General features: G+C 33.3%; 3 protein-coding genes and 2 long non-coding RNA genes across 6 annotated transcripts; 4 read left to right on the forward strand and 1 right to left on the reverse strand.

Moving 5' to 3' along the window:
* The first annotated feature begins 937 nt into the window (after positions 1-937).
* On the forward strand, positions 938-2,136 carry LOC120263236 (uncharacterized PPE family protein PPE62-like). The gene is made up of 2 exons (XM_039271106.1): positions 938-943; positions 1,591-2,136. Exons 1-2 carry the CDS (start codon positions 938-940, stop codon positions 2,131-2,133), a joined length of 549 nt encoding a protein of 182 aa, XP_039127040.1. The 3' UTR covers positions 2,134-2,136.
* A 1,559-nt stretch (positions 2,137-3,695) lies between these two features.
* Positions 3,696-9,634, forward strand: LOC120263237 (uncharacterized PPE family protein PPE62-like). Its single transcript, XM_039271107.1, has 3 exons — positions 3,696-3,705; positions 4,100-4,415; positions 8,752-9,634. Exons 1-3 carry the CDS (start codon positions 3,696-3,698, stop codon positions 9,632-9,634), a joined length of 1,209 nt encoding a protein of 402 aa, XP_039127041.1.
* A 639-nt stretch (positions 9,635-10,273) lies between these two features.
* On the reverse strand, positions 10,274-12,507 carry LOC120263936. 2 transcript variants are annotated; one of them, XM_039271915.1, is made up of 5 exons: positions 12,358-12,507; positions 11,411-12,187; positions 11,263-11,342; positions 10,928-11,192; positions 10,274-10,840 (listed from the first exon to the last, which is right to left on the reverse strand). In XM_039271915.1, exons 2-5 carry the CDS (start codon positions 12,138-12,140, stop codon positions 10,575-10,577), a joined length of 1,341 nt encoding a protein of 446 aa, XP_039127849.1. In that variant the 5' UTR covers positions 12,141-12,187; positions 12,358-12,507; the 3' UTR covers positions 10,274-10,574. The 2 variants fall into 2 exon arrangements, with proteins under 2 accessions (XP_039127849.1, XP_039127848.1); XM_039271914.1 differs by having other exon boundaries at positions 11,411-12,507.
* Positions 12,508-19,536: 7,029 nt separating this feature from the next.
* On the forward strand, positions 19,537-22,181 carry LOC120263003. The gene is made up of 2 exons (XR_005537020.1): positions 19,537-19,670; positions 21,858-22,181. It is a non-coding gene; the product is annotated as an uncharacterized LOC120263003 (long non-coding RNA).
* Positions 22,182-23,975: 1,794 nt separating this feature from the next.
* Positions 23,976-26,656, forward strand: LOC120263035. Its single transcript, XR_005537027.1, has 2 exons — positions 23,976-24,123; positions 26,394-26,656. It is a non-coding gene; the product is annotated as an uncharacterized LOC120263035 (long non-coding RNA).
* The last annotated feature ends 19 nt before the right edge of the window (positions 26,657-26,675 follow it).

A 26,675-nucleotide genomic window follows, 5' to 3' on the forward strand; every position in this document is an offset into this window, starting at 1 on the left:
TTAGAGTTGTTGTTCTAAGTTTTCATAGTAGCTCAACATCTCAACTGTTCTTGTGACCAAGTGTCCAACTTTAGAGCTTGTTATCATGTGAGTAATTTGGTTTGGTGTCTAAAGTAGTCACAAAGTTTTATTAATTCCATCTTATGATTGTTATTATTGTCTTTATGTTTTCTTTTCTTTCACTGAATCATCATTATCTTTATGTTCTGCTTAATCCAAAATGCATCTTATCATTTGCACATGTTACTTATGTTATTGGGAATAATAGATGGTAGGAATAGATATATCCAATTATTGTTATTATAGATTATCTATGATGTTTCTCTGTAGTAGTATTTTAATAAAAATAAAATAATATTCTTCATAATAATTCAATGTTATGCATTTTATTTTATTTTTATTAGGTTTTGCTTTTAAAATGAATTATGACAAGTATAAAATATTTCATAATCTCATTATATAGTTCATTATAGTACGTGGTTATTGATATATTAATTTCAAATTTTTTAAAAAAATTGTTTGAATTTCATCGCATATTTTATACAATATTGAATTATATTCATTATAAAAAAAAAATTAACATGTATATATATATATATATATAACTTTTCAAAATGGATAAGAATGCATGAAACTATGATTAAAAAAATCAATAATGCTTGTTTACAAATCTAAATATTTCCGTCCAACCCATATTTAGAGTGTGTACAGTTTTGGAAGAGATCAATAAAGATGACTTTTGCATTATTTTCATCAATATATATAAACATATTAAGTCAGAAAAAATCTAGACATGTGCGATTGCTTTTTTTCTTCAATTTAATTAATTTTTACAAAAAATATAAAAAGACTTCTAAGGATCTTAGATTGACAATTCAATAAATTAATTAATGGTAGTTAATTGTCGTTGTTCTCATCATCATTATTATTTATAGATATGTGGGCAAGTCATAAACCCTTAATTTTTAAATTAAAAAAAAAATTAATCTTTGAAAGGAAATAAAATACCACCTTTCCTATTGCACAACAGTTTTTGATGTCGTTATTATTATTATTGTCATATTGTTATTGTTTCTTTTGAAATGTATAGCATTACATTATTATTATTATTATTATTATTATTATTATTATTATTATTATTATTAAAAAGTGACTTGTTTCCAATGTTTAATATTTGGTATTTCAATTTTTGGAATTATAATGAATCCTATATATATATATATATATATATATGTATATATATTCAATTGAAACTTTCTTGATTATGATATCTTTAAATTATTTCTTGTTTCCAATTGAAAACCAAGGGTTGGTAATTGCTTCTTTTATCTTCACTGCTTTATAAAGCATTTAATTGCTTATGATAAAATAAATGGAGATTTTGCATGATGACAAACATATATTAAAAGAAAATTAAATAAACAATATAATGTTGAACCTCAGAAATAGGATTCAAATCCAATATAGTTACAAATACATACTGCAATAAAACGCTAGAACTCACACATAACAAATGACATAATTAACCACATAATAATGCAAACACATACTAAATGCAAAGACCACTCCATGTACTTGAATAAGTACTAGTTTGAGGCAATAAGTGATCATGGTTTAGTTTCTTCAGGAGGTGATTTGACAAGAGGCAAGGTAGGAATTTCAGGCTTTGGCAGAGTTGGTATTTCTGGTAGTTTAGGTTTTGGAAGAATTGGTATCTCTGGCAATGTAGGTTTTGGAAGAGTTGGCAATTCAGGCACTTCAGGTTTAGGGAGTGATGGTTCCTCATGCTTTACTGGTAATGCAGGTTCATGTAAAGTTGGTTTCTCTTCTGAGTTTGATGGAGATGTAGATTCTGGAAAATGTGGCAACTCCGGTTTCGGTATTTCCGGTATTGATGGTAATTCAGGTTTAGGTAAACTTGGTATCTCAGGCAAAGGTGGTAATTCAGGTTTTGGTAAAGTTGGAATTTCTGGTAATGGAGGTAGTTTAGGTACTTCTGGGATTGGAAATATTGGTTTTTCTTCTTCTAAAAGCCGACGACTAGCATTACAAGCAATGTTGTTTGAGAGGAACAAGATTGCAAATAAAGAAGAAGAAGCAAGAGGTATTGGAAGTCATTGTTGCAAGGGATGAAGAAGATGGGGAGACTATGGAAATATTTATAGTGTTATAGTGAGGGAATAAGAAGAGGTTTTTGTTAGGGTTTTGGTTTGGTAGGTTTGGCAAAGTTTTAGGGTTGTTGTTTGTATGGGTTCATGTTAGTTCAACTTCTTAGCTGCTTATTAGACTACGTTTCCAACTTAGTGCTTGAAGTTTGGTGTACAAATCCTCTAAATTCTTCATCCAAGATTTGGAGACCAATTTTGTTTTGTTTTGTTTTGTTTTTTTTATGTTTATGTTTATGTAGTTATTAATTATGGAATTAAGTATGGCAAAATAGAAACAATTTCTTGTATATATATATATTTACAATTCAATCAACTTATAAATTTTATCATAACAAAAATTTATTTATTTATTTTTATTTTTCTTGGTTTTTTATTTCTCAAAAATAAATAGAGAAAAGAGAGAAAAGAATAATTGGGTCTTTTAATAAAATATTTTAGTTGATTTGTTGCTATGGATAGCATAAGCAAATATTATTAAAATTTTGATTTATTAAAAAATTTTTTTAACAATAGGCAACAAACGGCCCGCTATAAAATATTTATTATTATTTTTTTACCCATAGGCAACAATCCTCCCCCCTCAAAAAAAAATAAATAAATAAATAAAGATTTATCAAGGGACAAGACGGTACCGAAGTGCACCATTTAAGTTTATCAATTTCTAAAGGTTTATTCTCAGTCAGGCTCTATGAGGCAATAAAAGTCAATCACGTGAACACTCAAAAAATTTGCATGCACTATACAAAGCTAATTATCCCCCTTGCTATGCAATTTTGGAGAGGAAAAATATGATTCATTTCATAAGAGACCCACCTGAGACTCATTTGAATAGTATTGTGAACAATACCGTAAGCACGGGGTTTCAAAGCGGTGTTTTCCAAACACTGTCAAGTGCTTTTTGTACCAGACTAAACAACTGTTGCGGATTTAAAATTTTATCTTTTGGTGGTTTTGTATTTGTAGTTTTTTTTTAATTTATTTCAAATAATTAAAACTTTGAATTTTGATGATAAGCTAAAGAAGGACCGGTTGCAATTAGAGAAAACTATAAATGATAAATAAAATGAAGATTACCAAATGTTAGAGTTTGGAATGGTAATGCATGTAAATAATGTAAACAAATCTTATTGAGGTAAAGAAGTGGAGTTAAAATGAGGAAAAGTTTTTATTTAAAATTGATTGACTTAAATGAAATCTAATCAAAATAAATATATATTTAAAATTACCATTTTTATTTTTTAATTAATCATAGTTATTTGATAATATTTGCTTTGATGGTTATTAAATATGTGTGTGTATTTAAATAATTAAATCTAGTGAAAAAAAGGTTGTTGAGGTAGTAGTGATCCTCTACATGCATATGATTCCTTGTGTTTTGCAGGGTGTATATTGAATTACAAATTTTACAGAGATATTTAAGCAATTTGGTTTATTATTATTATTATTATTATTATTATTATTATTATTATTATACAATAATAATAATAAGTTGTTGAAGATCAATGCTTCTTCATATTTTTCTTTATCATGGACCATGGTTAAGCATATTGTTATAAAAAACGATGGCATTACAGATTTAATTTTGTACTTGCTTGTTTCTTATTTGAAAACCAAATTGGGATTCGTCAAGTGAAGTTTGAGAATGAGGAACTAAATGGATTGATTTTTATCTTAGATTAAGGTATCTGCTGAGGTAATTTATATATGAATAAGATTCAAATTTATTCTATTAATAATGTAGATAGTACAATGGAACTCATATAACTAACCATACAAACATAAAAGAGTAAATATTAAAATAGACACCATCTCTAGAAATAACAACAACTCAGAAATGAGCTAAAACAGTCGTAACTTTCTCAATCATGATTTGGCTTTGGAGGTGATGGCATAGTGAATGGGAGGGTTGGAATTTCATGCTTTTGGTTGAGTTGGTATTTCAGGTAATTTAGGTTCTGGTAAACTTGGTATTTCTGGTTTAGATGGTAATGTAGGTTTTGGTAAAGTTGGTATTTCCGGCTTTGGCGGTAGTGTAGGTTTAGGTAAAGTTGGCACCTCTAATTTTGGTGGAAAAGTAGGTTTAGGCAAAGGCGGTAATTCTGGTTTTAGCGGTAATGTAGGTTTAGGTAAAGTTGGCACTTCTAATTTTGGAGGAAGAGTAGGTTTTGGTAAGTTTGGTTGCTCTGGTTTCTGTAAAGTTGGTTCTTCTGGCTCAGATGTCTTCACAGGCTTTGGAAAAATTGGCTCCTCTGCTTTTGGTGGCAGTTGTGGCTTTGGCAGAGTTGGCTCATTTGGTTTTGATGGAAATGTTGGCTTTGGTAAAGTTGGTTCTTCTATCTTTGGTGAAAGTGTGGGTTTTGGTGAACTTGGCTCCTCTAGCTTTGGTGGTGATGTTGGTTCTTCTGGTTTTTGCAAAATTGGCTTTTCTGGTTTTGGTGGTAGTGTAGGTTTATTCAAAATTGATTCCCCTGATTTTTGTGGTAATACAGGTTTCTGCGAAGTTGGCTCCTCCATTTTTGGTGGCAATACAGGCTTAGGTAGAGTTGGAAGCTCTGGTGTTGATGGCAATTTAGGTTTCGGCAAGGTTGGCACCTCTACTTTTGGAAGCTCTGGTACTGTTGGCAACTTAGGATTTGGCAAAATTGGCACCTCTGGTTTGGGAAGCTCTGGTACTGGTGGCAACTTAGGTTTCGGCAATGTTGGCACCTCTACTTTTGGAAGCTCTGGTACCGGTGGCAACTTAGGTTTCGGCAAAATTGGCACCTCTGGTTTTGGAAGCTCTGGTACTGGTGGCAACTTAGGTTTTGGAAGTTCTGGCAACTCAAGTTTTGGCAAAGTTGGTATTTCCGGTTTTGGTAATAATGTAGGCTTTGGTAGAGTTGGAACCTCCGGTAATGGAGGCAAATTAGGTTTGGGAAAACTTGGTATATTTGATAAGTTTGGAACCGAATCTTCCAAAAGCCGTCGAGCAGCAAAACAAGCAATGTTGTTCGCAAAGAAGATGAAGACAAATAGGAGGAGGAAGGAAGTAGAGGTTTTGGAAGCCATTGATGCAATAGAAGCAAGTATGTATGATGATGGAAGGGAAGAACTCATGCCTTGCTATTTATAGTTAATTTTCATGGGATGTTATTATTTGGTAGGTTTGGGACTCAAACAAAGTGTTTAGTTGGCTGTCCTAAGTGCTAATGTTAGTTCAACTTCTCATCTGCTCACTAGACCAAGTGTCAAATATTAGTGCTTAGAACATCTAAACTAAACCAAACGGAACAAGTGTTTCAACATCTTGATTGAGTGAAAGCAGAGGAAACCAAAAAAAATCTTATCAGATAATTATTTTAATGCACTTATGTTGATTGTACAATTTCGTGTACTGATGATCTGATCTGTGTCAAGGGAATTAATTATATATTCAGTGGAAGAAGATTATCTCTGCTGACAACAAATTTACCAACCAATAACATGTCATTCTTGATCTAAGATCTTGTTGATTCTTGTCAAGCCAATTCGTTATTGAAATGGTATACATGGTTCAATAACATCCAAAACTAGATGAAATAAAAAAGAACAAATATGCTAATCAAGATCTCATGAAGCAAGTTAATTCATGGTGAAAATTAACCCTCAGATAATCTCTCTATTATAATTACTATGTCTTTATTATCTCTCTATCATAAAAATTATTAATTTTATCTTTTTATTTTTTTAATTGGGCAAATTAATAAGTCTCCCTGCAAACCGCTCTTAGCTACTCCCTTAAATTTTGTTGATACGACATAAAATATTAATAGAAAATTATTAAAAATAAATTAAAAAAATTATACAAAAATTATAATAATTAAATATTATTAAAAGTTATAAAAAAATCTTAAAAAATTTTAAAAAAATAAAAATTATTACAAATTATAAAATCGCTAAAAAAATCAAAGGATTGCCACATACCATACCATGTGTTGCCATGTCATTTCATATATGAATATAAAATTCTCTAAATCTGAAACTAAGATTTTAGATTTAAGGAGTTTTATACCTGGATTTAAAAGGATATGACAACACGTCACCTAATATATGGTAGTCCTTTCATTTTTTTTAGTTTAGTATAGTAAATTGAAAAAGAAAAAAAAACCGTGAAACACATGTCATTTAAGATCCTTCGATTTTCTTAAAGTTTAGCATGATATGTGACAACACGTGATATAGTAAAACAAAATGGCAAGTAAATTAGACACAACTATATGTCATTTTAATCTAATATAAAGTTTCGGTATCCAAATCCTCTGAATTTTTCATCCAAGATTTAGAGGCCATTTTTTTTCCTTTTTTTTTCTCTGTTTTTGGTTATTTATGCAATTATGTATATATATTTACAATTAAATCAACTTATAAATTTTATCATAACAAAAATTAATTTTTTTTTATTTTTTTATTTCTCAAAAATAAATGCAGAAAACAGAGTAAAGAATAATTGTGTCTTCTAATAAAATATTTAGTTGATTTTTTTGCTATGGATAGCATAACTGCATAAGAAAATATTTTTCTTATAAAAATATATAAAAAAATATTTATTTTTACATGTGTATAGAAAAAAAAAAGAGACAATCAATTGATAGCTTAGTGAAAGTCACATGGAGTGGTGGGTGAGTGGTGCAAGTTCAAATCCCTTGTGCTCTAGTACTGTACAATACTGTGTAAACATATTATTGATATACTATAGAAATACTCTGTTGGTATCACTTTCTACTCCTCTAGAATTGTAAAGAAGGGGGAATTTACCATTGAGCAAACGTGATCGGCCATAATTGCCCTTCGTTTTAGACCGCCTTATATGGTAAATTTTTAGGGAGTCACTGTACCTATCTGTCCATTTGACACCCTTTTATCGGTTGGCTTGTCAAATAGAAAGTTTCAAATTTTTAAAAAAATTTGATTTAACTTTGTTTTTAACAATAGAAAACAAGCATCCCCCATTTAATGATTTATCAAGGGATAATAAAAATATGGAGGTGCACCATTTAAGTTTATCAACCCTTAGAGACTTATTCTCGATTAGGCTCTATGGCCCAATAAAAATCTGTTGCGTGCACGCTCAAAAGATTTGCATGAATCATACAGAGCTAAGTCCCCTTTCTATACAATCTTGGAGAAGAGAGTTATAATTCCTCTCACACACCCACTCTGGATCCATTTGAACATTACCATGAATAATACCGTAAGCACATAGTTTTGAACCTGCTCCTGTCCATACAAATATACAATGCCTTTACTAGACTAACTAAGTTTTACAGATTTAAAATTTTATCTTCGGTATTGAATTTGCATTTATAGTTTTTAAATTTTATTTCAGATAAGTTGAAATTTGAATTTTGATGATAAGCTAAAGAAGGACCAATTGCAATTAGAGAAAACTATAAATGGAAAATAAAATGAAGATTTTAAGTTACCAATTACCAAAGGTTAGAATTTGGAATGGTAATGCATGTAAATAATGGAAACAAATCTTATTGAGGATAAAGAAGTGGTGTTAAAAAAATGAGCAAAATTTTTCATTAAAATTAATTGACTTAAATGAAATCTATTCAAAATTAAATATTTTAAAATTAATTTTTTTTTATTTTTTTTAATTAATAATAATTATTTGATAGATTATAGTTATATATATATATATATATATATTAATAATTAAATCTCCTGAAAAGAAGTTGTTGAGGTAGCAGTGGATGATTTCATATGTTTTGCAGCGTGTATATTGAATTACAAATTTTAGAGAGATATTTAAGCAATTTGGTTTTTTTATTGTATAATAATAATAATAATGATGATGATAATAATAATAATAATAAGTTGTGGAAGATCAATGCTTCATAATATTTGGTTATGCATGTTGTTATGAAAAACAATGGCATTACACATTTAACTTTGTACTTTCTTGTTTCTAATATGAAAACCAAATTGGGATTCGGCAAGTGAAGTTTGAGAAAGAGGAATTAAATGGATTGATTTTCATCTTAGAATAAGGTATCTGCTGAAAAGAAGGTAATTTATATATGAATAAGATTCAAATTTATTCTATTAATAACGTAGATAGTACAATGGAACTCACATAACTACCATGCAAATACAAAAGAGTAAATGTTAAAACAGACCATCTCTAGGCATAACAGTAACTCAGAAATGTACTAAAACAATCTCAACTCTCTCAATCATGATTTGGCTTTGGAGATGGTGGCATAGTGAATGGGAGGGTTGGAATTTCATGCTTTGGTTGAGTTGGTATTTCAGGTAATTTAGGTTCAGGTAAAATTGGTATTTCTGGTTTAGACGGTAATGTAGGTTTTGGTAAAGTTGGTATTTCTAGCTTTGGTGGTAGTGTAGGTTTAGGTAAAGTTGGCACCTCTGGTTTTGGTGGAAAAATAGGTTTAGGCAAAGAAGGTAATTCTGGTTTTGGAGGTAGTGTAGGTTTAGGTAAAGTTGGCACTTCTAGTTTTGGCGGAAGAGTAGGTTTTGGTAAGTCTTGTTGCTCTGGTTTATGTAAAGTTGGTTTTTCTGGCTCGGATGTCTTCACAGGCTTTGGAAAAATTGGCTCCTCTGCTTTTGGTGGCAGTTGTGGCTTTGGCAAAGTTGGCTCATTTGGTTTTGATGGAAATGTAATTGGCTCTTCTGCCTTTGGTGGAAGTGTGGGTTTTGGTAAAGTTGGTTCTTCTGGTTTTTGTGGAAGTGTAGGTTTTGGTAAACTCGGCTCCTCTAGCTTTGGTGGTGATGTTGGTTCTTCTGATTTTGGCAGAATTGGCTTTTCTGGTTTTGGTGGTAACGTAGGCTTATTCAAAGTCGATTCCTCTGATTTTTGTGGTACTACAGGTTTCGGGGAAACTGGCTCCTCCAATTTTGGTGGTAATACAGGCTTAGGTAGTGTTGGAAACTCTGGTGTTGATGGCAATTTAGGTTTTGGCAATGTTGGCACCTCTACTTTTGGAAGCTCTGGTACTGGTGGCAACTTAGGTTTCGGCAAAGTTGGCACTTCTAGTTTTGGAACCTCTGGTACTAGTGGCAATTCAGGTTTGGGCAAGATTGGCATCTCTGGTTTTGGAAGTTTAGGCAACTTAGGTTTGGGCAAAGTTGGTACCTCAAGTTTTGGTAATGTAGGTTTTGGTAAAGTTGGAAGCTCTGGTAATGGCTGTAACCTAGGTTTTGGCAAAGTTGGTATTTCCAGTTTTGGTAAATTAGGCTTTGGTAGAGTTGGAACTTTTGGTAATGGAGGCAAATTAGGTTTGGGAAAACTTGGTATATTTGATAATTTTGGAACCGAATCTTCCAAAAGCCGTCGAGCAGCAAAACAAGCAATGTTGTTCGCAAAGAAGATGAAGACAAATAGAAGGAGGAATGAAGTAGAGGTTTTGGAAGCCATTGATGCAATGGAAGCAAGTATGTATGATGATGGAAGGGAAGAACTCATGCTTTGCTATTTATAGTTTGCATGGGGTGTTATTATTTGGTAGGTTAGAGACTCAAACAAAGTGTTTAGGTGGCTGTCCTAAGTGCTAATGTTAGTTCAACTTCTCATCTGCTCACTAGACCAAGTGTCAAATATTAGAGCTAAGAACATCAAACCCAAACCTAACTGAACATGTGTTTCAACATCTTGATTGAGTGAAAGCAGAGGAAACCAAAGAAAATCTTGTCAGATAATTATTTTAATGCATTCATGTATGTTGATTGTACAATTCCGTGTACTGATGATCTGATCTGTGTCAATTGAATTAATTATAGATTCAGTGGAAAAAGATTTTTTCTGCTGATAACAAATTTCACCAACCAATAGTATGTCATTCATTATCTAAGAGCTTGTTGATTCTTGTCCACCCAATTTCGTTATTGAAATGGTATACATGGTTCAATAACATCTAAAACTCGATGAAATAAAAAGTACAAATATGTCAATCAAGGTCTGATGAAGCAAGTGAATTCATTGAAGATTCAGTAAAAATGGTTTGATGTACATAGTTGCATGACAGTGGACGCTAAAGAACTAATAAATGCACAATATTCACCAATCATACGAAATTGATAGTATCTAACTCATCAAACAAGAGCTTGTTGATCATATGAAACTGAATTTATTAGAAATTATCTGAAAAAATAAATGTTGGTGCAGATGATTTAGTCAGATACATTGGAGCCAAATACACATAGTTACAATGGCATCCACAACTCGAACAAATAAATTAGCAAAATAGAAAATTCAGTATCTGTTAATCTGAATGTATAACTTTTCGCGCAATTGATCGTTTACATAACATATTCAAACTGATATTGTATCATAAATGATCATGTCTTTACACCGAAAGAGCTTTTGACTTCCAATGGAGTTGCTTTCTTGAAAAACATCATCGACAAAGCAGCGCCAAATTTTCAGATGGGCAAATAATCTCCTCCACGCCGTTCTCCTCCAAGAAGGTTTCTTCTAAGGAAGGACCTTCTGTCCAATGACCGACTCCTCTTCAGCACTCGCTGCGTTCTCCAAGCAGACGCACGTGCATAAAATGATGGAAAGCCGAAACAAAATAACAGGAGGGCTAATATAACAGCACAAAGCATCATAACATTGCGAAATCCATCAATTACATCAGGATCCCTTTGTCCAGTCCATGGCACTCCACCAACATTCATGCCAAACACTGATAAACCGAAAGAAAACAAAGTCACTCAAACAATCATCAAATTGTAAATTTCTCAAAAAAACATCTATGAAAAGGAGAATTTACCTCCGGTAACAACCGAGAGAGGAAGGAAAATTATGGAGAGGAATGAAAGATAGTAAAGCTTTCTGTTTATTTGTTCTGCTTGCCAACTATCAAGACCGGTTTGAACTGCAGTAACTCGATTAACAATGAATCCTAAATTCTCTTTTAGTCTTCGGAGCCGACCGATAAGTTCTTCGAGGCAGAAGATGTCTTCGTTTGCAAACCAAGTTTTTGCTGCACATTTCTCTTTAACACGTGGAAATACTTGCTCGCCATGCGAAACTACCTAGAATCACACAAAAAATGGATCAAAATAAAATGCGATGAATTCCAATTAGACTAACTTTAGCAAATACCTGCAGGAGCCTCTGCAAGTTTAGATGCATCTTCGGAAATCTTCTGTCATCCAGCATTTGTTTCTTTAGCATAGAACTACCTACAATTCGATCAAATACTGTATTTAGCTATAAGAAACAAACAAGAATTCATATAAAGAGGTTTTACCTTTATCCAATTCAAGCTCAACTTCATCCAATTCCATCTCAAGCTTGGTAACAATGTCTTGAATATGATCAACATGAGTATCAATAATATGAACAAGCAAATTTGACACAGTCTTCGGTACGGGATTATCAGCTTCCTTGGAATGATTCATTGTCAACAAGAACTCAAGAACATGCTCCTGAATTACAGTTCCACCTGAAACTGTCTTCCCCTCATTTCCACACAAGCCAGGAGACGCAACACTTGGTATCTCCGACAACAATGACTCTCTGGTTGGCGCAAAGCCTAATCTCGGCACTCGGCCTAATGAAACAGAAATAATGGAATTCTCAGTCACTTTTGCAGCAATCTTCAATGTGAAACCACTTCCTACAGGACCAGAAGAATTCACCCTGAAAAACAAAGCCCCATCAACATAACCACAAAAGGGGCCATTGCTAGTGAGTGTGAGAATTTCTTGGAGCTTCAAAGGTGGAGATAGGGCTGTAATGAGATGCTGAGCAGACAATGCAAGCTTCTGATTTCCCTTTGGGAGCTCCACATGATACCAATAAAACTCTCTCCCTGTTGAACTCTCATCCTTTTTGTACAAATCCCAATCTTTGGAGAAATAGTTCCCAAATCCATCAAATCCATATGCTAACTTCTTCACAGCTCCAGGAAAGTGTGCCCCATCCTGATTCAATCCATTGTTGGGGATCTCCCCCGAAGACTCCTCCATCAACTCCATCTCACATCAAGATTGCAACTTTTATCCAAGAGTTACAAGAATAAACCCTAATTCTCAGAAAGATCACAACTTTCCGGTCAAAATTAAGCAAAATTGAATCGGAGATAATAGAACATAATTCTATATCAAAATTTCATCAGAAACAACAAAAATCCAGATATTTCCACAACATCCAGCCAAAAAACACAAGACTAAGAAATCGAAGGAGAGAAATTACGATGAGATGAAGATGGATCGCCGGCAAACCGATTGAAAAGGTCTGAACTTTGGGGATTTGAAGAGAAAAAAGGAAACAACGGAGATATTATTGGGCATCCAACGCGTGATCCAGAGATCTTGGGCTATTTCGCCGGAGTTTCCTTCCCGCGGTTAAACAAAGCTTTTAAAAGGCAACTGGAGAGAATCCAACGTTTTGATTGGTTAGTCGGTTTTGGGGTCATTAATTCGCGTCTTTTTAATACTGTCGTGTATTAAAAATTACACGTGGCAATCAAAAGAGTGGGTTGTAAGATGGGTCAGAAGCACAGGATGACGTGCGAATGAGTATGAACAGGCGAACAGCATTGACTGCTCAAAAGTCAACGATGTACTAGTCCCTTCTCGTTTTATTTTATGTTAATGTTAATTCCTAATTATTAAATTTAAAACATGTTAAAAATTTAAATTTAAATCAATTTAAACTTTTTAAATTATAAACTTGTATTAAAACCAAACTTTTTTTTTTCTAGGGAATAGTTTTTGTCAAATAGAGAATTATGGATAAGGTATTCATAATATTCGGATTCTTATTGTTTGTGTAAAGCCTACTTATTCTTCTATAGTGTTATATAGCCGGGGAAAATTATTTTGAAGTATCATGTGATTTGTGGTTTTCTCAATTTGATGCCTATGATTTGATTATTAACACTTTGGTACCATATGGTTTTAACTGATTGCAAAAATATACCAAAACACTAAATCCTATTTAAAAAATCATTAATTTACTTTTTTCTTTTATGAGGGTAGTTTTTAATATTGATTTAAGGGCAAAAAGGTTAAATTTATGTGTTTTTAAATGCGGGTTAAGTGTTTTGGCATCTTTTTGTAAATAGTTAAAACCACAAGATACTAAAATGTTAACAATTAAACCACATATATCGAATTGAGAAACAGAGCAAACCATATAGTACTTTAGAATAATTTTACCTATATAGTTTGTCTATATGCATGATAAAAATTAAATTTAAAAATATTAAATAAATAAATTCTCTTAAAAACAAATAAAAATTGCATTTTATATTAAATAATTATGTTGCTTTCGACAATGTAAATGGTTAAATTCGCAATAATATATAAATGGAAACTATACATTTAAAACCCTTCGGTTTGATCTTGTTCAACTGAACCCAACCAGGTCACCAGAATAAGCCAACTGGGTCACTATGTCTGGCTAGTTTATTATTTATTATTATCATTTTTTGGTGTATCACAATAGATCCCCTTACTTTTTTTATTCCTCTCCCAAGGACAAGAAGCGCATCCTCTTATCTCCCATGCTCCTAGACGAAGCCTCTTTTTCTTTCCCCGTATGACTTGAAGATGTCAACCTTAGTTTCCACTAAGGTGAAATTGATGTAGGGCTTGGATTATGCAGCTTTAATTAGAGGAGAGAGGCCAATATCATAGCTTCCTGTATTTATTTTCTTACCATAGAGACCTTATGTTAGATAATTTTAATTTTTGGGTCCTTTACTTGAGTCAGTTTTATTTGTGTATTCTTGTTGTTTGCTATTGCTTGTAAATTATGATGAATTTGTTAGGAATGGTACGAGTGTGATTGCGGAAGCGTTTATCTTAGAATCACACAAAAGAGAAATCAAATGGAAGAAAAGAACACACTGATTTTAACGTGGGAAACCCGAATACCGGGAGAAAAACCCAGGCCAAGGAAATCCACTAAAAAAATAAATTAATAAAAAAAGTACAACAAACCCTCTCAAAGAGGTATGAAGGAAGAACACTTTCTCTACAAATTTTGTAGAAATAGAATGGATTTTTCAAATACCATGAAGGAGTTCTTAACCATGAAGTTTGCTTAACAATGAAGAAATCTTCTTGATAATGTTTGGCACACCAATTGAGCCATACCTTAGTGATGAACAATTCCAACTGGATGAGGATATAAGGCAACTTTAACAAACTCTGCCTTTCATCAATATCCGAAAAAAACCTTTACTGCATATAAGCTCTGAAGGGTAGTCAGTGTTGAAAAACACCAACCAAGTCCAAACAAATGGTTGAACTTGGGAATAGAAAGTGGTTTTGTCAACATAGTTGGAGGATTATCTTTTATATGAATCTTCTTCACATCAATGTTCCCAACAGAAACAATATTTAGAACAAAATAGTGCTTAATGCCAATGAACTTGGTTTTACTGTGGTAACCACTATTCTTGGTCAGAATGAATTGCACTATGATTATCATAGAATACAACAAGAATGTTCTGAGACAAACCTAGCTCATTGAATAACCCATTAAGCCATATTGCTTAATCAAATCCTTCGGTGGGTGCGATGTACTCGGCTTCAGTGCTTGATAAGGCTGTAACTGACTGAAGAGAAGCGCACCAACTAATAGAAGACCCGCAAAAAGAGAAAATATAACCAGAGATAAATTTTCTCCGGTCTAGATCACCACCATAATCGGCATCAACATAACCAGACAATATAGGCTGCATTAGACCTCTTCATATCAAAGATCAAGCCAATATCAACTGTACCTTTCAAATAACGAAGTATCCATTTCACTGCATTCCAATGCTCTTTACCAGGATTGTGCATGTATCTGTTGACTAAGCTCACGGCATATGCCAAATCAGGTTTGGTGTAAACCATGGCATACATAAGACTTCCAACTATATATACATAAGGATCACTTGCCATGCGTTCCTTGTTATCCTCGGATTTTGGGCACTAATCAGATGGCAACTTAAAATGCATAGCAATAGGAGTACTTACGGGCTTAGCATTTTTCAAATTGAATTTGTCAAGCACCTTCTGTATATAATTCTTCAGTTTCAACATCAACTTTCCGGCTTGACGATCTCTGCAAATCTCCATTCTGAGAATTTCTTGGCAGGACCCAAGTTTTTCATCTCGAACTCATTGCTTAACCGGGGCTTTAACTCCTTGATTAGAGTAATATTACGAGTTGCAATCAACATATCATCAACATAAAGCAATAGATATATAAAGGACCCATTAGAAACCTTTTTAAGGTAGACGCAGTTGTTATATTGACTCCTGGAATAGCCTTGACTCAACATGAATGAGTCAAATTTCTTATACCACTATTTGGGAGCTTGTTTGAGGCAATAAAGAGATTTCTTGAGATGACAAACGTGGTTCTCCTTTCCAGGAACCATGAAACCTTTAGGTTGTTGGATATAAATTTTTTCTTCCAAATCACCATGAAGAAAAGCATTTTTTACATCAAGTTGCTCAAGCTCTAAATCATGGAGAGCAACCAAGGCAAGTAACGTACGAATAGAGGTATAACGAACATCAGGAGAGAAAATTTCATTAAACTCAATACCTTCTCGTTGATCAAAATCCTCGACATTATACCGTGCCTTGTATCTAGCAGCTTCACCAACTCCCAAGTATCATTCTTGCAGAGACTTGTCAACCTCTTCCTGCATCACAGCTAGCCACTTAGAGGAATCAGAACAAGCAATAGCTTCTGCATAACTCCTAGGTTCAGTGACTTCTTTAATCTCTTAAGCAACAACAAGAGCATAGCTAATAAAATGACTTTCATCATCATAGTGAACAAGCTTTCAAACATTCTCTCGCCTGGGATGATCACCAGCAATACAATAATCTTGGAGATGTGGACTAGTAACCTCAGTAGTGGTAATTGGAAAATCACTAAATTATGTGTTAGAGGAGGAAATATCATCTGACTTGAGACCGGAAGTCACAATTTCAACTTTTTTACTACCTGTATCAGGAGAAACACCAACAGACTCTTTTCTAGAAGACAATAATGCATTTTCGTTAAAAGTGACATCTCAACTATTGATAATCTTCCTGGTCTCCGAACAAAACCATCGATATCCTTTAACTCCATCAGGATAGCTAACAAAAATGCATTTTATAGCTCTAGCGTTTAACTTCCCATCATTTACATGAGCATAAGTATGACAATCAAACACTCTTAAATTAGTAGTCAAGTTATTTACCTGTCCAAATTTCCTCTAGAACCTTGCCTTCAAGAGAAGCATGTGGAGAGCGGTTGACAAGATAACATGCTGTGGGTTGCTTCTGTCCACAAATTTCTACTCAAGGTAGCATGAGAAAGCATACATCGTACTTTCTCTAAAATAGTTATGTTCATCTGTTCACTGACTCCATTTTGTTGAGGAGTTCTAACAACGGTGTGATGCATGGTGATGCCTTCTTATGCACAAAACTAATTAAATTCATCACTACAAAACTCAAAAACCATTATCAGTATGAAGCTTTTTTATTTTCTTACTGGTGTGATTTTCAACCAGAATTTTCCATAGCTTGAATCTGATAAAAGCTTCATTCTTATGGTGTAAGAAAAATGCCCAAACTTTTCTTCAAAAGTCATCAATAATGGTCAACATATAACTTCCCCCAAGGGATGAAACAAGAGATAGACCCCATAAATCAGAATGAATATAATCCAAAATACTTTTGGATGTATGAGAACCTCTGGCAAACCTGACCCTATTATGTTTTCCAAAGACATAGTATTCACAAAAGTTGACCTTGCAGCTAGTATGACTTCCCAACAATCCTCTTTTTAACAACAAATTCATGCTCTTTTCACTCATGTGGCCTAGACGCATATGCCACAATTGAGTATCATCATGAGGAGAAGAGAAAGATAAGGCAACAGAAGTGACACCTACAATAGTAGTTCCTTGTAGCACATGTAAGCAACTAACACGTTTAGCTTTAAATAAAACTAGAGAGCCACGGGAAACTTTCAGCACTCTGGCTTCAGCTAAATACTTACACCCAAGAGATTCAAGGATGCCTAATGAAATCAAGTTTCGTCTCATCTCTAGGATTTGTATGACACCAGTCAGTGATTTGATAACACCATCATGAGTTATAATATGGATGATACATTTACCAACAATTTTGCAAGGAGTGTAATTCCCAAGCAAAATAGATCCACCATCAAGAGGTTTATAAGAAGAGAACAAATCTTTATGTGGATAAATATGATAGGTACAACGAGAATCAAGGAGCCACTCATGTTTAATTTCATCAGCGCTAGAAGCCAAGAAAATATCACCATCAGTACAAACATCAACAACACTAGCTTCGGCAGATTTATCAAAATCAACAATTTGTTTCCCTTTAGCCTTATCATTTTTATTCTTCAGCTTATAGCATTCAGAAATAACATGTCCTGGTTTCTTACAGTAATTATAGATTTTTTTTTGTTTCTAGACTTAGATCTTGTCTTAGAAAAATTACTGCTATTGCCTTTTTCAATGTTGCAATCCCTAGCAAATAAACCTTCACCGTTTTTCTCAAAACGATTATCAACATCATACTTTTCTTTACCAAGAAGGTTTACTTTAATATCTTCCAAGCTCAAAGTGTCGACATTATTACCATATAACATGATTTCTTTAAAGTGCTTGTATGAAGGGGGTAACGAAACAATCAACAAAACAGCTTTATCTTCCTCCTCAATACTAACATCCAAATTTTCAAGATCAACGATAATAGAAAAAAATTCACTGAGATGCGTTTGAATAGGGGTACCTTCAGCCATACAAAGATTATAAAGTCACTCCTTCAGACACAACTTGTTGGCAAGATTCTTCGTCATATAAAGTGATTCGAGCTTCATCCACAATTCGGCCGTGGTGGTTTCATACCTCACGCAAGACTTCACGAGATAAGCATAATTAGATGACTAATAATGCTTTCTCGTCCAACTCGGCCCACTGATCATTAGTCATGCGAAACGGCTTCCTAGATTTTCCATCCAAAGCTTCCTTTAAACCATTTTTGGTCAAAACAACTCACATCTAAATGTGCCGAATAGAGAAATTGATCTTGCCATCAAACTTCTCAATGTCGAACTTGGTTATGGTGGACATGATGATGTGATTCTAAGTATAAACCTGAACGCTCTGATACCATTTGTTAGGAATGGTACGAGTGGGATTATGAAAGTGTTTATCTTAGAATCACACAAAAGAGAAATCAAATGCAAGAAATGAACACTGATTTTAACGTGGGAAACCCGAGTATCGGGAGAAAAACCCACAATGGAAAAGACCAAGAAAATCTACTAAGAAAATAAGAAAGAGTACAACAAACCCTCTCAAAGATGTATGAAGGAAGAACACTTTCTCTACAAATTTTGTGAAAATAGAAAGGATTTTTCAAATACGATGAAGGAGGCTTATTTATAGGAAGTACCTTGGAGGATTCTTAATCATGAAGATTGTTTAACAAGGAAGAAATCTTCTTAACCATGAAGTTTGTTTATCTTCTTAACCATGAAAGTTTACTTAACAATGAAGAAATCTTTTTGATAACATTTGACACACCAATTGAGCCATGCCTTAATGATGAAGAATTCCAACCGGATGAGGATATAAGGCAACTTCAACAGAATCAATGGCAAAAATCTAAATAAATATCACCATTGTTGTTGTTTAGAATATTGATCAGATGAGATGTTATCCACTTATGTTATCTACTCCATCATATATTATTTTCTTATCTATAATTATATAAGATAATTGTATATTAATATGTAGGGAAAATAACCTAAATGGTCACTTTTTTTTGTGTTTATATTTTGGTCACTTAATTTTTTTATTACAATTTAGTCATCCAAATATAAGCTATTAACGGCGATCGCACGTGACATATACCAGTTCAAATGCTAGTTCAATGAAAAATATGTCATGTAATATGCCAACTTTAACAATGTATGCTCGAATGACCAAAATAGGGATAAAATCATAACTTTAATAAAACACGTAAAAAAGCCAAGTGACTATTTAGATTGTTTACCATATATATTTATATAAAATTATAAACTAATAGATTATATTTTTTTAAAAACGAACACTTTGCAAGCGCATGTGTGTGTATATATGTAAATAGATAGATATTACCCATTATACAGATAAAAGAAATTTATAGTTCAAAAGCATAGCCCAAAACTATTAATTTTATAGAATAAATATCCTCAAAAGATAATTAATAATTTCAGTAAGATATATATACAAATAAATCATCAGTTCTTTACTGAAAATAAATATCTCGGTTTCAGATTAACACGGTGATGAAATCAGGACCGTCCATCTTAAATTAGATCAATATACCAAAATACCCTCGAATCAAGATCAATGCCAATTCTTGCGTTCCAGAAAACCCTAGATAGCTCTATAAATAGGAGATGAGAGCGGCTGCTTTCGTCTCCGAGGAGAGAAGCGAGATCGGAGAGATCGGTGAGAGCTTGACGCGATGAGGGCCAAGGTGAGATTTTGATTAATGTTTATATATGATTCTAGAGTTCTTCGTTGTTTATTTCCATGAAAAATTGATGTTTTTATTCCGATTTGAGATGTTGCTTCTTTTGATTTCAATTTCTTTGTTAAACCTTTGTGGTATATTTAGGTTGTTTCTATCTGAAAAATCGGAGTTCAAGTTGCAGTTTTGTTGTACCATTGAACTACTGTTAGGTTTTGTATTTTGGATTATTTATGGCTTCACTGTATTTAAGGAAAAGTTGGTAGCTTTAGGGTATCGATTATCTCGGAAAGTCAGTGTTCTAGTTATAGTTTAGTCGTGCGATGCATCAACGGCTAGGTTTTGCTTCTTGGATTATTCATTGTTTCACTGTAGTTAAAGGGAAAAGTTGGTAGCTTTAGTGTATCGATCTTATCTGAAAATCCGTGTTCTAGTTATAGTGTAGTTGTGCGATGTATCAACTGTTAGGTTTTGCTTCTTGGATTATTCATTGTTTCACTGTATTTAAAGAAAAAGTTGGTAACTTTAGGGTATCTATTTTCTTAGAAAACCAGTGTTCTAGATGTTTAGCTGTGCAATGCAGCAACTGTCAGGTTTTGCTTTTTGGATTATTCATTGTTTTCACTGTATTTAAAGGAAAAGTTTGTAACTTTTGGGTATCGATTTTCTCTGCAAATCAGTGTTCTAGTTGTAGTTTAGCTGTGCGATGTAACAAGTGTTATGCTTTTTTTTTTTTGGATTATTCATTGTTTCACTCACTGTATTTAAAGGAAAAGTGGTAGCTTTAGGTTATTAGTTTTCTCTGAAAATCAGGTGTTCTACATGTAGTTTAGTGTTTTTCATTTCTTGGATTATTCACTGTTTCACTATTGTTAAAGGAAAAGTTGTTCTTTAGAAAATCAATTTTCTCTGAACGTCAGTGTTTAAATTGTGGTGTTGTTGCGCACACACACGATTATGAGGTTTTGTTTCATGGATTATCCATTGGTTCACTATAGTGAAAGAAAATATTGTTCCTTTATGGTGTCAATTTTCTCTTAAAGTTAATGTGTAACTTCTAGTTTAGTCGTATCATGCAACTCCTTTTATGTTTTGTATTTCAGATCATCCCTTGTTTTACACTTTTACAATAGTTGAAGAAGAGATTGTACCTTCAGGGTATTGCTTTTTTCTAAAATCACTGTTCCAGTTTCAATTTAACTCTCATCTAATAGATATTAGCCATACTCAACTTCATCTATGTTTGGTTTATTTTGGTGTAATAGTGGTCATTGAAAGCTTTTATTGAACTCGCTGAAAAAATTGTAGCATTGGTGTAGTTTAAATGGGAGATTATCTTTTTGATGTAATTACGTCCAGATATAGAGAGATGAGAGAAGTAGATTCTCTTGATCAAGCAATAGGCAGTAATTTAGGGGGGAGCATTGTACTTAGATGTCGATAAAACTATTCGGAGTCAGTTTTCAAGATTTGACTAGTCATGCATTGAGCTCAAACAATCTCAGTCAGATGGTCTTGAAGTAGGAAACAAATAATTATTGCTTATTATACTGTTGTGAATAGATATCTTAATCCATTGGAAATGGGGAAGAGGAAGAAATTTCGTGTTGTACTTCTACAGTGGTTGTAGAAGTGCAGATGTTCTTAAAATATTTAAATTGTTTAGTTGTGAAATCTGTCTAAATGCCTAACTTGTGTTGTTTGAATACTGATTTACTCATGCCTATTTTGTGTCAAAAGTTCAAAAGTGGGTGAAAGCGCTGTCCTTATGGGACAACTTTTTAATCTATGTCCTTTAATTCTCAAACAGAACCATCGTTGCATGATCTTGGATTTTTTTTGTTTTTTTGGGCATAAGATAATGTCATGTGCTAATGGAGATACCAAATTAAACTTTTCTCAAATTGAGCAAACTTTATTGTTCTGCTTGGTTAACTTTTTATAAACATTATTTGTCCTGAGCCAGATATAGAACCTGCTAGATATTGTTGTCTAATTTAGTCGCTAACTCAAGGGTTCAGAGTAATCTGAACCTGGGGATCTTACTACTGATTTGTTTCATTTCTCATATAAAATCAAAGCATTTACAATTTGTTTCATTTTGTCTGATGGCTTGTAAGTCATTTTGACTGATTGTTTCTTCCTCAAAATCAATGTCCTGGATTTTAACATTGTTAATTCTCCTGTTCACAGTGGAAGAAGAAGCGTATGAGGAGATTAAAGAGGAAGCGCCGAAAGATGAGGCAAAGATCTAAATAAGCTCGAACATTTAGTTGAATTCCTGGCAAGGATGGATCTTGAAGCTTTTCACAAGGATGGTGGAAAGCTCTCTCCTTCTTCTGCCTCTTGTAGTTATGCATTTCAGTTCTACTGATTTCTCATAAACTAGTCTAAGTGCTCTGATGTTAAGACTGATATGTTTGGAGTGATTACCTGTTTTCTGCATTTTAATATGTTGTTATTGTTATTAGCATTTGGTACCAAATTGATGATATTTGGTGATGGTTTGTTCTTGTTCTTGCATTTGGTGATTCAATCACAGATCTTAAGAGGACCAACAAGAGAATTTATTGATGGCTAAAAGCAGAAGTAATACTTTACTGCAAATTAAATCTATTACATATCATAATTGCAAAAGCTAATCCTTGTAAATTGAGTATTTGTATGTCGTATAATATTTTGAACTATTTCCTCTTCCGCTTCTTTTAACTTGTCACATAGTTACTTGTATTTTATAAAAAAATTATTATTTTTCAAAATTATTTTTATTTAAAATTTTATTAAATGGAATATGATTTAATGTTTAGTTGATTATGATTTATTAAAAATTATATAAATTTATTAAATTAAATAGTAAATTTAGAAATAATTATTTAATGGTGCATAAAATTTTTAAATTAGTAAGTAAAAAATAACAGGAAATAAAATTTTTTATTATATTTTAAAAAAAAAAGTGAAATTGTGTGATGATTAATAGTCTCAAATTTGTAAATATGTAAAGGAGGCTCCATATATAGTAAATCTTTTTTTGGGCTGATTTTTAGAGGCCCCATTCAAAAATCATTTTATGTATGCAAATAAATAATTTTTAAACACTGAAATTTAAAAAACTAGTTTATTAGAATAACCTTGTGGATGTCCGTAGATAGTGACAAGATGGAGAACATGTGAGGCTATGTTTAAGAAAGTATTATTGGAGTCGGAGGGCATTAGATGGCGATCTAAAAATAAGAAAGAGAACAAATAAAATTGGGTTTAGGGAGAGTATTGTAAGGGTGGGGATTATTGATAAGGCGTTCATTTTGTCTGGTTCCAGAACCAAGGTATTCCTAATTCTCCCCTATCACATCCCAAGAAGTATGATGTTATTTTTTTTATGTTGTAGTTTAAGGACACATGTCAGGCTGTGATAAGGGAGAACTAGAGAATAATATGGTTTTGGAATCATGTGCATTAATGAATCCTGTTATGTTACTTCGAATGGAATTTCGTGTAAATTAGTAATGTGTCAAGAGAAATTGGTACAAGAAGTTGTAGATACAATCCGTTTTAGGGATTGGCAATTTACCCATTCAGTAACTTTGGCACTGACGGGTCATCTGTTCCGACTTTTAGGTATAGGAAAATCTCATCTACTGGTTCGTTCATTGTACATATTCATTTTAGTTAAGAATTTCTGCAGTGACGATACTGTCAGGGAGGTCCTGTGGAGTTTAATTCGATGCAAATCAAAAAACCTTACCAAGGCTTAACATGAATCTCGACAATCAATTGTTCTGATTCCACATATTGACCGTTTTGAACTAAAATCAAACCTTGGAACATATTACAACCCCCAAGTGGCGAAGAGCCGACCAACTTAGGTAAATCTATCAGTTCGATTCGATTATTTTTTACTATTACCATTGAAACCCTTTCTTACGGATCAATGAAATCTTTATTTTATACTCAAAACCCTTATTCCAGCCGTCATTTATTTGGTATTGATTGAGAAGCTTGACTAAAAAGTATTGGCGGAGAAATTTTGTGTTATACATGATGTTGTAAAGATTAAAAAGTTGATAAAATTGAATTTAAGGATAGTATTACAGGGATGGATAACAATTGACGTCCGTGAAGACAAAAAGGGAGAGAGAATGGGTATGATTGGATTTAGAAGAGTATTATGGGAAGAACCGTTAGATAGATGATAATCTAAATCATCTAATGGATGAAAAATGGCTGCAGATTTTTACAAAGCGTATGCAAGCTATTTTCTCATTATAAAATCATTATTTTGTACTAAAGATGGGTTTATCTCGGCCGTCCGTTTCATGGCCATCGAAAACCCTAGCACTATAAATAGCAAGAGTGAGAGACGCCATTGAAACTCTCCTGTTCCACTCTTGACTCTGGAGAATTTGAAGGCGGTGATCGGCGGAGAGTTCGGGAACTTCAAGCTCCGGCAATGAGGGCGAAGGTGAGATCTCCGATAATCTATATTTCTCTCTAGTGTTGTTATTGACTAGAAGTTTCTTAATCATGCCTCTCTTCAATCTTGGTCCGTGTTTGATTTCATTGCTGTTTTATAATTGTTTAGATCTGTGAAATCGATGTTCTTTTCTCAGCTTTTTTATGTATATGTTGCTCCTGGATTCATTTTTTTTCTCATGCTGTGAATTAGGGCTTGTTTATTCCCCTGGAAAAATGAAAATTTTGTTTTTAGTTTATGTTCCTAATTTGCTCATTCTAGAAATTAGGCTTTGTATATGCTTTATAATTATCATGCCTCATGATTCACTAAATTTCGTTTTCGATTCATGTTCCTAATTTTCTCGTGTTACAAAAATAGGGTTTTTGTGCGTACAGTATAATTAACTTATCCTTATTATTTATATACATGAAGCATCCCATGATTGATACTTTTGGGTCAAGGAAGTCGTTGTGGAATTGTATTTATCAATAAGGATCACGGACTTTTTGATCTCTAAGTATTAGTTGTTTGTTGATTCCACTGATTTGGAGAAACATCACAAGCGAGACAGCATTGCTAATGAATCAATTTCAATGGCAAATTCCAATGTATAAAGTCCATCATAATTGTCAAAGGTGCGTCTCGGGCGTGCCTAAGGCACAAGGCACACAAGGTTCAAAGGCTTGCACCTTTATGCATGTTATAGGGGGGTCGTGTGACTCTGCGCCTAGGCACTAAGCGCCAAGCGAGGGCTTAGGTGTGCCTCCATAGCATCTACCAATTTTATTACGTTTTCTTATTTTTATTAGCTTTTATTCTTGTGCACACGTCTTGGTGAGTAAAAGTAAAAAAGAGCTTACATAAAATTAAAATATGCAATTAAAATCCACTTAAAATTAAGGTAACCACAACCAAGTAGAACACAAAGCTCATCACTTTAATTTGAGGATATCGAAGGGGAAAGATAAGGCATTTGCTAGTTTGAGAACCCGCTTAATTCTTAGAGATGGTGATGATGAGGAAGAAAATATCGGAGATGATATTTAGATTAAGAGAATGTTAAATTTGAAGAGAAAAATGATGATGTTGGTGGTGATAATGATGGACTTGATGAGTTTGATGATAATCACTAGATTTTATTATTTGAGTTAGGACTTAGGACTTTATGCATTCATTATATAATGTTATTGCATTTTGTGTTGAACATTTGAAAATTATTTTGTATGTTATTATGGATATTTTTATGTCTTCCATAATATTTATTTTTAGAACATTCTAAAAATTTAAAACATATCACATGAACACTATTTTTCATTTTTTTTTAATTAGTGCGCCTAGTGTCTCTTAGGCGCTTGCCTACGCCTTGAGCCTAGGCCCCAGGATCCCTTGCGCCTAGGTGCGCCTTATGCCTCTGACAACCATAAAGCCCTTGGAGGCAATTTTTTATATTGTTGTTATGAGGTAGCCAAAATTACAATCTTTAAACCCTTGTGATGCACAATGTCTTGGAGTCAAGTGTTTTTGCATGTCTGAATCAGCCAGTTGTCTAACTGCATCCATCAATAATGCATTTCAACTTACCGAAATGAGACAAGGATATATATATATATATATATATTTTCACATTGAATATTTGATTTTAATGTCTCACTACATTAACTTATGCTTTCAAACCAGTTATCAGTGTTACTGAAGCTAACATGGTTTCTTACCGATGAGCAGAGCTTATGACTTTGCAGAAACTAAAATTTTATACATGCTTTATGGCTATGTTTATCATCTTTGTAAGTGTAACTTGATCGTCATTCTGAGGGGCTTTCTGATGGGCCTCTCATCGATAACAAAACATTTTGCTGAAGTGGGATGAGTTTGAAAGTCCTCTATGTTTCTTATTTTGCAATTTCTGTTTCCCCAGTATGAGTTCTGACAAAGTAGGCTTGAGTTCTTTCTTCCATGATTACATACTTGGAATATGATTGCAATTATCAAAACATCTATATCCACAAAATTTATTAGATCCCATCAGTATTTATCAGACACCAGTAGTTGTTTTTTTTCCTTTGGTTGTGAACTACCCAATACAATTTCATGTTTTTGTGTGTTATGAAATTGTTGGCTTAGCAATGCTGATCGTAAGTATGTCATAATTACTTCATTTTCTGTATTGAATTTTCTTGAGCTATATTATCACCCAGAAACATATCAGAGCCTGATGTGCTTGCGTTACATTGTCATCCTTGCAAGTTACTGAAGTGGTTTGCAATGTTGTGTTTCAGTGGAAGAAGAAACGCATGAGGAGACTCAAGAGGAAGCGCCGAAAGATGAGGCAAAGATCCAAGTAATTCTTGTGCGGTGAAGTTATGGGCGCCATCCAACTCTTCCTTTCCGACATCTTTTTTGGGGCTAATTCCTTTGGCTGCCTGACGGTTGGGCAGGAGGTCTTTTTGGAGCCTTTACTTTTACCGAACTCTCTTGTGGTTGACTTCTTTTGCAGCATTTAGTTGAATTAGAATTCCGGAACATCTACTATGTCTTTGAATGTTGGAGAGAACTTTGTA

Source organism: Dioscorea cayenensis, chromosome 6 (assembly GCF_009730915.1).
Source record: "Dioscorea cayenensis subsp. rotundata cultivar TDr96_F1 chromosome 6, TDr96_F1_v2_PseudoChromosome.rev07_lg8_w22 25.fasta, whole genome shotgun sequence".
NCBI classification, from domain to species: domain Eukaryota; kingdom Viridiplantae; phylum Streptophyta; class Magnoliopsida; order Dioscoreales; family Dioscoreaceae; genus Dioscorea; species Dioscorea cayenensis.

Coding starts and splice junctions, on each gene's coding strand:
- LOC120263237 (XM_039271107.1), top strand. Junction 4,416..8,751: donor GGCTTTGGAAAAATTGGCTC/CTCTGCTTTTGG, acceptor AAAAATTGGCTC/CTCTGCTTTTGGTGGCAGTT.
- LOC120263936 (XM_039271915.1), bottom strand. CDS start 12,140: ATGGAGTTGATGGAGGAGTCTTCGGGGGAGATCCCCAACAATGGATTG. Junction 11,193..11,262: donor ACTTGCAGAGGCTCCTGCAG/GTATTTGCTAAA, acceptor GTGTGATTCTAG/GTAGTTTCGCATGGCGAGCA. Junction 10,841..10,927: donor TCTCTCGGTTGTTACCGGAG/GTAAATTCTCCT, acceptor TCGGTTTATCAG/TGTTTGGCATGAATGTTGGT.